Source organism: Amphiura filiformis, chromosome 11, assembly GCF_039555335.1.
Source record: "Amphiura filiformis chromosome 11, Afil_fr2py, whole genome shotgun sequence".
Classification (NCBI taxonomy): Eukaryota; Metazoa; Echinodermata; class Ophiuroidea; order Amphilepidida; family Amphiuridae; genus Amphiura; species Amphiura filiformis.
Window position 1 is genome coordinate 38316221 of NC_092638.1, and position 14061 is coordinate 38330281.

At 37.2% G+C, this 14061-nt stretch overlaps 1 protein-coding gene across 2 annotated transcripts in view; it reads right to left on the reverse strand.

The window, feature by feature from the left end:
• Positions 1 to 14061, reverse strand: part of LOC140163999 (CMP-N-acetylneuraminate-poly-alpha-2,8-sialyltransferase-like) — a 33829-nt gene that overhangs the window by 17243 nt on the left and 2525 nt on the right. The window contains exons 2-3 of one of the 2 annotated variants that reach the window (XM_072187283.1): positions 10316 to 10384; positions 6433 to 6480 (exon numbers count right to left, since the gene is read on the reverse strand). In XM_072187283.1, coding sequence (XP_072043384.1) covers positions 6433 to 6480; positions 10316 to 10384 — 117 coding nt within the window. The remainder of the gene's footprint in view (positions 1 to 6432; positions 6481 to 10315; positions 10385 to 14061) is intronic. The other variant, XM_072187284.1, reaches the window with a different exon arrangement.

Here is a 14061-nt window from a genome sequence, read left to right on the forward strand (position 1 = left end):
CCCCTCATTACTCCTGATTAATACAATTATTTATATTTTGGCTTTAATGGTCTGGTTTGACTACTATTAGGTATGACATATGCACAATGGTAAGACACCAGTTTCTCATTTACTAACGTTACATTAGTTGTTTTCAAAATTCACACTTTTACCATTTTAAGAGAAAATATAACACTTTTGGGGCAAATTCATGACTAAACTGCACTTATGAAATCCATCGAAACATAAATTATGGGCCAAATAATATACTTCAGAATGTTTTCTTTCTCAAACAACTGAAAAAGTTAGGAAATTCCACATTCACCAAATTTTAATTTTGGCACACTTTGATTCCTCCCTGGCCCACTGTGCGCCGGGGTTTGAACCCGGGACCTCAGTGGTGCAAAGCGAGGGAATTACCGCTGCGCTAACTCGCCCTCCCCAAAACTCTTTCCTGATTGGTCAGTAAATAGGGAAGACCTTCCTTTATGAAGAGATCAACTTTTTTAAAAGAAACATTTAATGAGATGAGAACTAAAACAGGTTGAAGTGACACCATTCTGTGCATCAGGTCTTGAAACGCAATTATCTCCGAATTTGGATTGATTCAGACAAGCAAAACTCATAAAATTTAACTATTTTTGAAGACAAAATGTACAGGAAAAGAAATTAAAGAATGTTTAAGCCTGCCAAAACCAATCTCAAATTATGCACTTCTGACCACCATGTGTATTTTAGATATGCTCCCCATCATGGCTTCCACACATAGTATATTGCTCAATGTAGTAAAGATAACCTTTGAGTTGGAGCAAATTTCTCAAAATTGGTAGTGAATAGTGATTTATGTTACTAAACTTATGTCATTATGAAATATAATCATATTATTTGAAGATAAATGTGCTGACCTAAAAAATTGAACAATGTTTAAGACTACCGCTATTCATTTGAAATAATGCACTTATTGTTCAGCTCCTCTATGGAGATATTTTCCATGGCAACCTCATATTTGAGGTTCCACCAAACAAACCATGGGTTTTGAGGTCTTATATTTTTTTGTGGTATATCAAAAAAATCGCTTAAATTTTCAGGATGATCTTATTTCATGTTGTTATAAGCAAATGTAATGCTCCAGATAACGCTAGTTTTAAATAAATAGATTAAGAAAAAGCACCTTAATGATTCCTTTTTGGACTTAAACTTTTTAACATGTTCTAGCAGCCCTATATAAAACCGTGACACTCGAAAGGCCATATCTCTAGAATGAAACGTCCGATTAAGATTATTTAAACGCCAAAATGTTTCTTTCATCAATTCACAACCAATAAGTTAGGTCTGAATCAATTAAAAAGTACTTCAATTTTTAGTGGACATGCCTACTTTTAAATTTGTTGCCAGACGAAGAAATGGAATCAAAGACCGTTTCAATACCTATATAGCTGGGGGTGTAAACCCACCCAGCTAGGTAAAAAGATGAAATAATAGCAAGGTTTCGAACAAGCGACAATCGGAACAGCAACGAAGAAATCACAATGCCTTAGACCGCTCGGCCACCGAACCATACATCCTATTCGGTGTCAAAGAAATATATTCACCTCTAGCATTACGCAATACTGGCACATGCCCGGCCCCGGGCACATGCCTGTGGATAAAGATCATACGTAAATAGAAAAGCACGAAAGATGCATAAGGGTCTATCCCATAAGTCATACCATGGAAGTAATACACATGGAAGCTGGTCAAATACTACATCAAAGTGAGTATCATACTTGCCGCGATACTGAACAAAAGCAGTACATTTGAAAGTGGAACAATTGAGTCATCGCATGGTCAACGTGTACCATGTCTAAAATCAAAGTTCCCGCTTAAAATCAATAGCAGTACGAGGTCGTGTACTAAGTCCTGACAATGGGCTGTGTTAGATTACCGCAGTGCATGACTAGTTTTATGAACACAAACAGATTTTATAAAATCCCTACGTAATGGTCAGAATGATATCTGTTTAATTTATACAATTTTATTAAAAGTATGTAATTATGTGAAACCTACCGATTAAATGTATATATATGCTAGACTTTCAGATAGCAGTTTTAAAACAGAAAATGAAATGAAAAACAATTTATTTTACGCAAAATGTAAAGATAATACCCGACTCTGGAACATTCTGGTCAACAGCAATTTCAGGCAGCCCCGGGCACACAAATAGATGCGGTATTCATTTTATAATGTAAAGCATGTGCCAAGTGCGCATATCAATTATTACCGCTAATTAGCGGTTTAGACGTAAATGCATGATTTCCAATACTTTGAAGTTTACGAAAATCTGTAAGTATAGGGTAGAAATCGATATTTTGAATGGATTTCTGTAATTATGGATTACAAATCTAACATCCCTGTCACTTTTTTCCGAATAAAAACAACATACTTGAAACATAATCAAGAAAAACACGATTTTTGCTCAAAATAATAAACCTGTAAATAAACGAACTGGCAATACAGGCGGCAAGTCTGATCCACATCAAAGGCACGCTGACTACATTGAAATCACAATAGCTTGATACGTACCCTCTATAGAATGTTACGTAAATAATTCAATAGGTGTTGGATCGACCAGCTTCCATGTCTCTTACTTCCATGGTCATACCAGAGAGTTGATATTCTTGAGAGGGCACTCTATTCACGTGGTTTCTTTTCCAACGCTAAAAGATCAAGAATTTTGGTGGTTTGCAAATAAAAGTGTCCGCACTATCGATTGATTACGTAACTGTTATGAATAATTTATTAGGTTTTTCAACGCAATCGCCTCGACCCATTAATACATATTATCTGTATTATCAAAGTACTTAGAATAGCAATCCGGTGAGTTCACTGAACTACGCCCTAATACTGATGGCGTTTTAATGGCGTTTAATGGCGCTAATCCTCTCCATACACAGATGAACAAATACAATAGATGAAGGTCAACACGTATGACCTCCTATGTGACATGTTATATGTGATGTACAAAAACCTGAATATCATAAAGATCAGTATTCGTTTGTGCATATGAACTGCACATTTACGTTGCTAGATATTACTCATTATATATAATGACAAATATTGGTATTATGACAATACGGTATATACATTGTATATAAAACGACTAATAGATCCTACTATCATGGCGTCAGGTCAATGTTCATCATACCCCGTATGTTTCTTAAAATTCATTCATATTTGAGACAAATTGCTGTGCCAATTTTATTGGTGCACAAGTAGATCCGTGTTTTTTTAATTTTCATTTCCTTTTAATGAAAGAATTAAGGTTTTCCACTGCACGGTGGCCACAAGGGTGATACTAATTTTAATGCTATATTTTCAAAACGAATACGTGCTCCCGGTTGGCTCTATAGCGATTTCACAGAAAAGGTATTTCTAGTGCAATGCAGCGTCGGACTCTAGCTGAGAGCGTAGCCTAAGTCATTCGGACTCCAAAAGGGCTCTCCATACACAAATGAACAAACACAAAGGAGGGTAGTCTCCTCCGTGACCGGCTTGATTTCGATGGAGCGGAACCAAATTGGCTGCGGAGGAGACGGGTCATTTTTCCATGCAAATTTTTCAGTGTCAGCCGCCTGGTCATACTAACCAAATAAATATATAGAGGTCATTGACATTTAACCAATAAAATATTCTTTGTATACCTTTATACAATCAACATATACAAAGAAGTATATCACTAGGCGTAGACGCAATCCTCAATGCGGGAAGTATAAAACCATAGTTGCCACTCGTGCACTTTTTTGAGTCTACGGCTGTTCCGAAAGCAGCCTTGAACTCGGAATTCTGAGGTAAATTATATCATGAAAAAACCCCGAGAGGACTACGATGCGTATTGCCAATCTAGATTCTGTTATTTGCAAAAGCCGACGAGAAAAAGTATAAAAGGAGCACGACAAGATATCAGCGTTAATTCTACGGTAAGCTTAAAACGAATCGAAAACGACAAAATGCAGTCACAAAATTTATAATATTACTAAATCACCAACACGAACGTAGGTACGTATGCAGAAAAGAGTTGTATTAGCAATAACAAAGTATGTGCCAAAGATTTGTCTTTCGCATGGCATACAATATCGATTTCGTTCAGATGCCTCCCTCTCTACAGGCTGAGTCAAAAAGAATAAACTCGAGATATGCTAAAAATAAAAATACCACTGGAAAGAGCAAATTCTACACGTCTAAATAAAAAAGAATTGTTGCAATTGCTCACAGCAAACTAAAGTTATACTCATTTGAATACAACCACCCATTTTTGTAGCTGCACACGGCTGATTGATCGCAAGTTCGGTGTGGTTGGTGGTCAAGAGCAGTGTTTAAATGTTACGGAAGGAAAGAAAGAAACCAATCAGGATATATATAAGATACAGGGTGTCCCCCAAAAAAAGAGGCCCCTCATATTTGTTGATCAAATATATTTTGGTATGTAAAGAAACCTTTAATTGTTAGCTTTAATAAACCAAAACGATTATTTCAATCGGCTCACAACTTTTGAAGATATGCGCTTTTAAAGACAAGTACCCGTTTTTCACTCTGTCCACCGATAGCAAACAGAGTGGTTGGGATGGGTCATGTTCTGGAGTAGCCTGCAAGATCACCAGACCTCACACCACTTGATTTCTTCATTTGTGGCAAAATCCAAGATCTTTGCAAACGTATTACTGCTATATTCGAAAGTATGCGGCGCACAAGGTTGGTACGCAACGCAATTGATGCAATGAGGACTAGGGCTGAAACCTGTAGGCCTATTTGTAAAGGAGGCAACAAACATTAACCAGGTAGAGGGCAGAGCAGCACAGTAAACTCACTTCAAAAAAACCAAAGACAAACTAAACAGCCCTTTTCAGTGCTACCTTTTATTCCAAAAAGTGAAATGACTTACGTTGTCAATAAAAAGAAAGCAAGAAACAAAAAAGTAAGAAAGTAAGAAACATAATAAAACAAAAAGGCATAAAATAACCGAGAAAAACATAAGTAATTGCAAGTATAGCTAAAAAAGTCCCATCCCACATCAATTTCGCCCAAATTAATGAATCCATAACCCATAAGCCCACCGGTAAAGCCCATTCCCTAAAATAAAGTTGTTATTTTATAAAGTTATCATCAAGGAATGTTTTATATTCATGCATAGTATATGTGACCCGGCAGCACAAATGAGCCGTAAATTCCCTAAATTGTATTCTGAGTTACGGTGTAAAATGTGTACGAAGGTCGTATTCATCTGTAACTTAAGCTGGCCCGACATCTGTCTTATTTTGATAGTCAAAAACTAATCAATAATCCTATTGTTGGATAATAAGCTTCTACCTTAGATGGCTATAGAACTTTTAATAGCTCTGGTCTTTGTTTGCTTTTGCTAAATCCTGTTCAAGTGGTGGGTTCCCAGGCATTGTATTTTGTACAGGTATGCATAACCAACAATTAACAATGAGAGAACTTTCTTAAACCTCGTTGACTTTGGGATGATTTGAAATGACTGCCAATTATGACTGTTTGATATTTATTGCCAGCAATGTGGAAAAAGAGACATATGTAAAAACGTAAAAAGCTATAATTGTGTTGAAGGAGTAAAGTTTAACAAACCATAACCCCGCTTCTGGATATCGTTTGAAGTGAAATGATATCCCATTTTGAAGTTTATGATGTTTCTTTTTTAAACACGAAATAAAACAAAATTGGCCGGGGGGGAGGAATTTACGGCTCATTCGCCGTGAACGGTCACATATGCACTTTTCAATCTTTGAAGTAACCAAACCTCCTCCGTGGACAGAGTGAAAACGGATACATATCTTTAAAAGGGCATATCTTCAAAAGTTATGAGCCGATTGAAATAATTGTTTCGGTTTATTAAGGGGGTACTACACCCCTGTGGTAAATTTGTGACTATTTTTGCATTTTTCTCAAAAACACACTGGTAACAAAAGTTATGTATATTATTGGGGCAAGGAATCCAATTACTACACTGAAATTTCAGTGAACCAAGACAAGCAGTTCAGTAAATATGATAGGAAATGAGGTACATCCTAGCGGTACCTCATTTTCTATCACAAATATCGAACCGCTTGTCTTGGGTCACTGAAATTTCATTTTAGTAATTGGATTCCTTGCCCTTAATATACATAACTTTTTGTTACCATGGTTATTAGTTTTTGAGAAAAATGCAAAAATAGTCACAAATTTATTGAGGGGTGTAGTACCCCCTAAAGCTAACGGATAAAGGCTTCTTTACATATACCAACATAAAATTATACTTGATCAACTTTTCTGAAATATGAGAAAAAGAGGGCGCAATGAGGGGCCTCTATTTTTTTGGGGGGGGGGGGCACCCTGTGTATAAGAAAAACATGAAAAGAACGAATCTAAAATAACGGCGGAGACGGGATTAGATAAATAAATAACAACATGGAAACTTCTTACCGTTCATCACGTAATGCAGTAATATTCCAAGAAATTTGAACATGTTCACTGTTTAGATAAAGAACAAAATAGTCGATTAATAAACTGGCCTCAAAAAAGAAACTTCTAATTTTTCACAAGGTCATATCTTAAAATCCTCTCAATAAAAATGAACAAAAATTGCACACAGGATTACTTCAATACTCTACTCTAAACACATGTCAGTAACCAAGCAGTTGTCCAACTGACACAACAGCAAAATGCACTGACATGGAACACCTTCCTGGACCAAAATTCACAGCCCAACACATTTCTTTTGTTGGGTTCCAATTATTCGCCTGTACATGAACAACAATTACACACAGGATAACTTCAATACTCTACTCTAAACACATGTCAGTAACCAAGCAGTTGTCCAACTGATACAACAGTAAAATACACTGACACGGAACAGCTTCCGGGACCACATTCACAGGCGAATAATTGGAACCCAACAAAAGAAATTGCTATATAGCAATTCCACGGTCACTCGTGCTACACTTTTGGGCATCCTTTTACAAACATTGCGTTTCACTACCTAAAGAGAATTGATCAAAAATTGAATTCCCTCCCGAGGTTCGTATCTGTCAATGAGTTGACCAGTTTGAAGATGTCATTATAGCTAGAGGCAGTATATAACACAAATGGGTCAATGAGTTACATGAAAATGACCCTGTGTGGTATTTGATTCCAAGGAAGTGAGTTTTGCCTGAGGCAATTTGTGGTTATATATTGATCCCTCACTACAAGAGTTATTACCGTCAATTTGGTTGAAAAAGGAGGTGAGACATGATCAAATCTCTCCAGGTAACAAAACGTAATGGAAGTTTATGCTCCAGCTTTTAAACTCATTTGAGTGGAATCTTTATTGTTTGTATTTTATTATTCCAACATTCCAAGGCTAGATCCTTATAGTATTGCTAAATGAAGATATCAACTTTTTGGGACAGCTGTGAAAAACGGTAACTCGTGCTACAGGCAGAGGACATGCTAAAACATCACTCGCTTTAATTTTGATGGTGACCTAAAACAAAAAACACTATAAAGCCTAATTGATTATGATAAGTAACTACTATGTTAAGGTTTATCTTGATGTACCTTAAGGCGATTTAATACCCTGATTTTCATCAGTACCCATCTTCTTTTTTTTTTTTGCAAATTTATGAAGTATATAAATATGTTCATCATCTCATGTCCTGAACTTATAAAATATCTCTACATAAAAGTGGTTTTAAACCATTTTAGAAAATCATTTTAGCCCTATATATTTTTTTGTTTACTGTATCCTGGTAACTGAGATGTGTGTTTCATAACAAACCATTTAATTTATTCTATTGAACATGTCCAAGTAGAATACATGAATAGAATACATTAAATCCTTTGTTATACTATCTATAGAAATGTACTCACTGATTATAACACTGAATAAATTAAATAGGCCTAATCTCTTCCACATAGACAATTCAATACTACACCATGTATGTATCTTCTATAATATCACTGAATATGTTGTTAGGAAAAGAGATTAAAAAAGGCTATAAAGGTCACCAAAGGTCAGGTTATAGGTCAATTGGTTCAGGTCAAATTCAGGCATCCATTTTGAATACATGTGATAGTCTGTGGATATCATACATGTCATAATGAGGCATCAATTTTGATATTTTGTCTGTTACTGGATATATAATGGAAATGTGTGAGGTGGATATACTAAAATACCTTGGGATGTAAATGGTGAGTACATTAGATTGCCTAGTTAAGTTGGATTGGGCAAATAAATATAAAATAGTTACCAAAATCACAAAAATGAAGCTTACGGAAACTACCTAATATGGTGGTATAGGTGACAAAAAATACAATCTTTTTCAACATTGCTGTAGTGTGGTTTTGGTAACCTGTTACCTATGGCTTAATTAAGTTTCAGTGACATAGTGTCGCAAGTTCAAAATACAAAATATAGCTCGACATTGAAAATAGAAGCATTTTAACCGGTTCGTTTTTTGATAGTTGTGGAGCACCAAGTTCAGGAATTCATAAAAGAAATCAGGGACCACTTATTCCCATTTTACATATCAACATTATTTCCCTAATGTGTTAGCAACACATATCCAAAATTTTAACGAAATCCGTTGATAGTAAGCTTTCCAAAATGAAGTGAATTTAAATCATCAGTGATGTACCTCCTTTTGGCTTCTATCTTCAAAAGCATGTAAGCTACATTGATACCGATGCCACCAATAAAACGAGAAGATTTGCCCTTCATTTTGCATACCACTTTGTCCAATTTTGTTTTGTAATTTCTTCACAAAATGCAAAAAAAATGCAAAAAAAAATCAATGGGTGTAGTACCCCCTTAAACGGATTTGCCCTTCAAAGTTTTACAATTGCTTGCACAAAACACGGTAACTCTTGCTACGGTAACTCGTGCTACACTATTTGTCCGCTCAAAAAGATGGAAACGAATTAAGGGGGTACTACACCCCTGGCCAATTTTGTGCCTATTTTTGCATTTTTCTCAAAAAATATAGCGCATTGGTAACAAGTAAGATATTTATATTATAGGGGCAAGGACTACAACTACTGCACTGAGAATTCAGCAACTCAAGGCAAGTTATTGATTTATTGATCAAATAGTGGTTTTCCCTCATTTTTGACTGTAACTCCACAACTGTTGTCTGTGCTGAAATACAATTTCCAGTGCAGTAGTTGTAGTCCTTGCCCCTGTAATAAACATATATTACTTGTCACCAATGCGCTATACTTTTTGAGAAAAATGCAAAAATAGGCACAAAATTTGGCAGGGGTGTAGTACCCCCTTAAATAGATACATTAACAAAGATTTAAAAAAAACATGAAACACATCATAAAATATGTTAATTTTGATATTCCTTGAGCAATTTAAAACAAGTTGAAATAAAACCTTAATGAAGATGTGCAAAGGAGGTCCAAAATGTAGGTCTTTTTTTCACTCAAAAAAAATAGTAAGTAATTTGACCAAAACATGTTTTTCAAAGAAACATCACGGTAAACATACATCAGTGTAAGTGCAAGACAACTTAATTTAAAGAGCATGTTAATCTCTTTTATTTGATACCAAATTTGCCATTGAAACTCTTGTAGTTTTGAAGTTGTCAAATTCCAAGAAATCATGTGTTAAATTCTTAAACACATGCCCATCAAATTCCAAAACATGTGTAGCATTTAAACATGTTTAAAAACGTGGTGCAACATAGTGTTTAGAACAGTGTTTAATTCCTAAACACGCTTTTTGCAGTGCGCTGTCCGCACACCCCCGTCAAGTCGAGTGTCCTCGGGATGGAGCAGTTAGTAGCTATATCAGGGCTGGCTGCCACTAGGGATTTAGGAATCAAGCATGTTTAGGAACATGGTGCATGAAAAGTGTTTAATTCGCTTTTTCACGTTTTTTGCAGTGTAGGTCTCGGGGGACCGGGTGTACCCTATTTTTTCTGACTAGCCTAATGATGTAAATTCTAAGGTTAGAAGAGACCTGATTGGCCCATGTGAAAGCCCTATGTATTCGCTACATATGTGACACGGCCCTATGTATTCGCTACATATGTGACACGATCTGGTCCATGGGGGCCAAAGGAGGCATTTTTGAAAATTGAGTTTACTGTAATTATTACATTATACATACAATAGGCTATATCATTTACTGAACACACTAAAGGTCTAGCATACCTGGTTCTAAAGTTATGAAGTGTTTTGATATCTATTTCCTTTTGTATATTTTATTGTTTTTTACTCCATATTTTTACCTTTATCTCAGTTTCAAATTTGCCACCTTTGGCCCCCATGGACCAGATCGTGTCACATGACCTCAATATCAGGACACTAGGCTACTTACTTTTTTGCGACGTGTGACAGGTTCGCACATGCTGGGACAGGTTCGTCCATATGGTGGGGTAAATTCTCCCTATTTAAATTTTTAAAAAGGGTTAAAATATATTTCTAGGAGTACTTATAGACCAAAACTTAACATGGAAGTGTCATATTAACTGTAGCAAAAATACTCAAGGAATATGAAAGTGAACAAATTCAAATTCTTTTTACCGGGTCGCATTCTTTATACTCTATATTGTACCTTTATTCAACCTTATTTGAACTATGGAGTTACTCGGGGAGCTAGGACCACTTTCTGTGCACCCCCACAGGACCAAACCAAACCAAACTTTTTAGGTTCCTAAGATGACCCTAAAACATAATCTGGATGTTCCCAAAAATATTAACTGGCCTCAAGGGGGGTAAAAGGTCATCGAACTTTGCATAGGGTCAAAATTTCAAACTTGCTCAAATTGTGTTAATTCTGCTAATAAAACAACATTACCGGGACAGATGTGCGCGAAGCGCGCGAAAAAATTGCAATTTCAATGCTAAAATGAACAAAATTGAGGACAATATGTGCCCTAAAAACGTGCCAAAGGAAGATGCATAGGCCTTTTACAACTTTTGGAAGGTGGTGGTCGCCGTGCATCCTCTAAATTTAGTAAAATTTCATCGTCAACCGTGTAATTGAATGGGATTATTTTGAAATTTTAAAACGCTTGAAATATCACAAACAAATAGGCCTATGTTAATAAATAATATAAATACAAGCTAAAACCGTTGGGGTTCGATAATGAACCCCACAAAACTAACCGAGTATATTGAAAATGCCATACGGCCGGGCGGTTTCACAAGTTGCCGGCTAGCGGCTCTATCATGCCACTCGCCGCCTGACTTTTGGTTAATTTAGTCCCGGTATTTTGATCCAGTAGGTCCCTACACAAGTTTTATGCTTCGGACATCAGAGGAGCTGCCCTAGCACTCATATTATGATTTACATTATCATGATTATAGAAAGGATAGAATTATAACTCTCATTAGCATTTTTGAGATTCATGTTCAGGTTCGAGATGAAAAAAAAAGGAATTTTGGGACGTTTCGCAGATCTACATGCAGAGAGCGGCTTTACCGAGATAAATGCGCGCGAAGCGAGCGGCAATTTGGCATTTTAATACTAAATGGGGTTAATTTGGGGTTTAAAATAGACCAAAAGGAAGATGCAAATAGTAAATTCACATCTGGGACGTCGACTGAACACGGGAGCTCGGGAGGGGACTGACTCGACACCCTGCCATATGGCTAATCTTAATTGGTGCTGATGAGCAGTGGTGTAGATTTCTTTTTGACATTGAGGGGAATGGGGTTGGAAAAATTTCTTGAATATAGTAAATCCAGCACCTTTTGGCGACAGAATAAGTTGATGAGAAAGTAAAATCCTGAAAATTTGAGCTTCATACTCCATTTCGTTTTCCCGTGGCATCAATTTGAAATTTAGGGCGTTCAGCGTAAAAAATGTGTCGCAACGCGAAAGACGATGTTTGGAGGTCCATAAATGTGTAACGGGAACCCCCTACAACTTTGAAAAGTATATATCCTGGGGTACTCTTTTGTGTACAATTCAAATCTGGCATCAGAAAACTTGTAACTCCTTTACTTTAAAAGATATAGGGCCCTCAAAATGCAACTTCGTCCATCCAGGACCAACTTCGCGGGGGGTCAGAACTCCAAAAGTAAAAATAATTTTTGTCCATGTTTTGCCAGTCAGAGCCCTTTGGTAGGACATTACTCTTATCCCATATTGAGCCTAAATATTAGAATACTTTTAGCTGAGATATTACCCATGCAAAACTCCAATTGTACATTTTTTGTACATTTTGACCCCCCCCCCTGAAAACAGGGTTAGCGGTGACCTGCTGAGTCCAGGGGTCCAAATTGGCAAATAAAGGGGCCCAGGCATCTAATTCTACACAGACGTACAAAATTAAGGGGTCCAAATCACGGGGACCTGCCAAATCAAGGAGTCCTGGACCCCAAGACCCCTTAAAACGCTACCTCTGCCTGAAAACCAATGTCAGACATTCTGCCCCACCATCAACTGCAGGTATGTTGAAAATATGTTCTTGGACAACATTTCTGAGAGATAGTGGCTTGGGGTCTTGATGACTTTGCTTTAAAAACATCAGTTTATGTCTACTTCATACATAATTATGAGTCATTCCATGACATATCAACAAGTCAGTGGTCATCCCTCAGATTTTGCTGAAAATCATTTCTAGCATATACCTCTGAGCATAATGAACACAAGGAAAAAATGAATGCTCAACTCCAAGTGGTTTTGGAGATATGGCTTGTCAAAATTTGACGCAGACCCCTACTTTCAGCTAAATTTGAGGGGATGACCACTGACCAACCAACCCATTTTGTTGATGTGGCTGGAATAATAACTCATATGTGAGTAGGCAAACCTAACTGATGTTTTTAAAGCAAAGTCATCAAGACCCCAAGCCACTATCTCTCAGAAATGTTGTCCAAGAACATATTTTCAACATACCTGAAGTTGATGGTGGGGCAAATGTCTGACATTGGTTTTCAGGGGGGCAAAATGTACAAAAACTGTACAATATTGGAGTTTTGCATGGGTAATATCTCAGCTAAAAGTATTCTAATAGGCTCAATATGGGATAAGAGTAATGTCCTACCACAGGGCTCTGATTGGCAAAAAAATTGACAAAAAATTATTTTTACTTTTGGAGTTCTGACCCCCTAAGTTGGTTCTGGATAGACGAAGTTGCATTTTGAGGGCCCTATATATCTTTTAAAGTAAAGGAGTTACAAGTTTTCTGATGCCAGATTGGAATTCTACACAAAAAAGTACCCCAGGATATATACTTTTCAAAGTTGTAGAGGGTTCCTTTATACATTTATGGACCTCCAAACACGTCTTTTGCGTTGCTACACATTTTACGCTGACCCCCTAAATTTCAAATTGATGCCACGGAAAACGAAATAGAGTATGAAGCTCAAATTTTCAGGATTCTAAATTGAAGAGGTGCTGCGGTGCACATCCCTGGAGTTGACATGGAATGGCTCAAAAGCATTAGTTCTTTGTCTGCATCACCTCAACGCGCCTGGTCAACATCATTGTAGGCCCAATATACCGGCCCAGGGGCTATATTACGAACTTATTGCAGTTTTTAGCCCCCCCCCCTCCTCTCATGTGATGTAAGAGACACATCTTGTACCCTCGTCTCTCTCCCTGTCCCTCCCTCCCTCCCCCCTCTCTCTCTTCCCTTCTCTCTTTCGCCAGAGGGTGTCGCACCCCCACACCCCCCATGGCGACGGCCCTGGGTGCAAGGTCTTGGCAAAGTATGACATGCAATGTAATAATATCAATTTGATATAAGGGACCGTTCACAAACACCTGTAAGGGGGGCCTGATGCAAAAAAAATATCGCGAACATTTTTCGCCCCCCCCCTTTACAGACCTCGAAAATTTCCCCCCCCCCCCTTTTTTTGACATGAAAAGCATAACTTAATTATCCAGGAAAATTTGTGGTCATTTTTTCAGGCCCCCCCCCCCTTTGGAGGTCCAAAAATTTTCAGGGCCCCCTTTTTGCATCAGCCCCGCCCCTTACAAGTGTTTGTGAACGGTCCCTAACCCCGGGGATTAAACGATAATATCACAAATAATAAATACAAGTTGTAATGTAACAAAAAATGTATATAATATAGGCCTAATATATGAAGTGTAAAAACCTTACTTCTAAA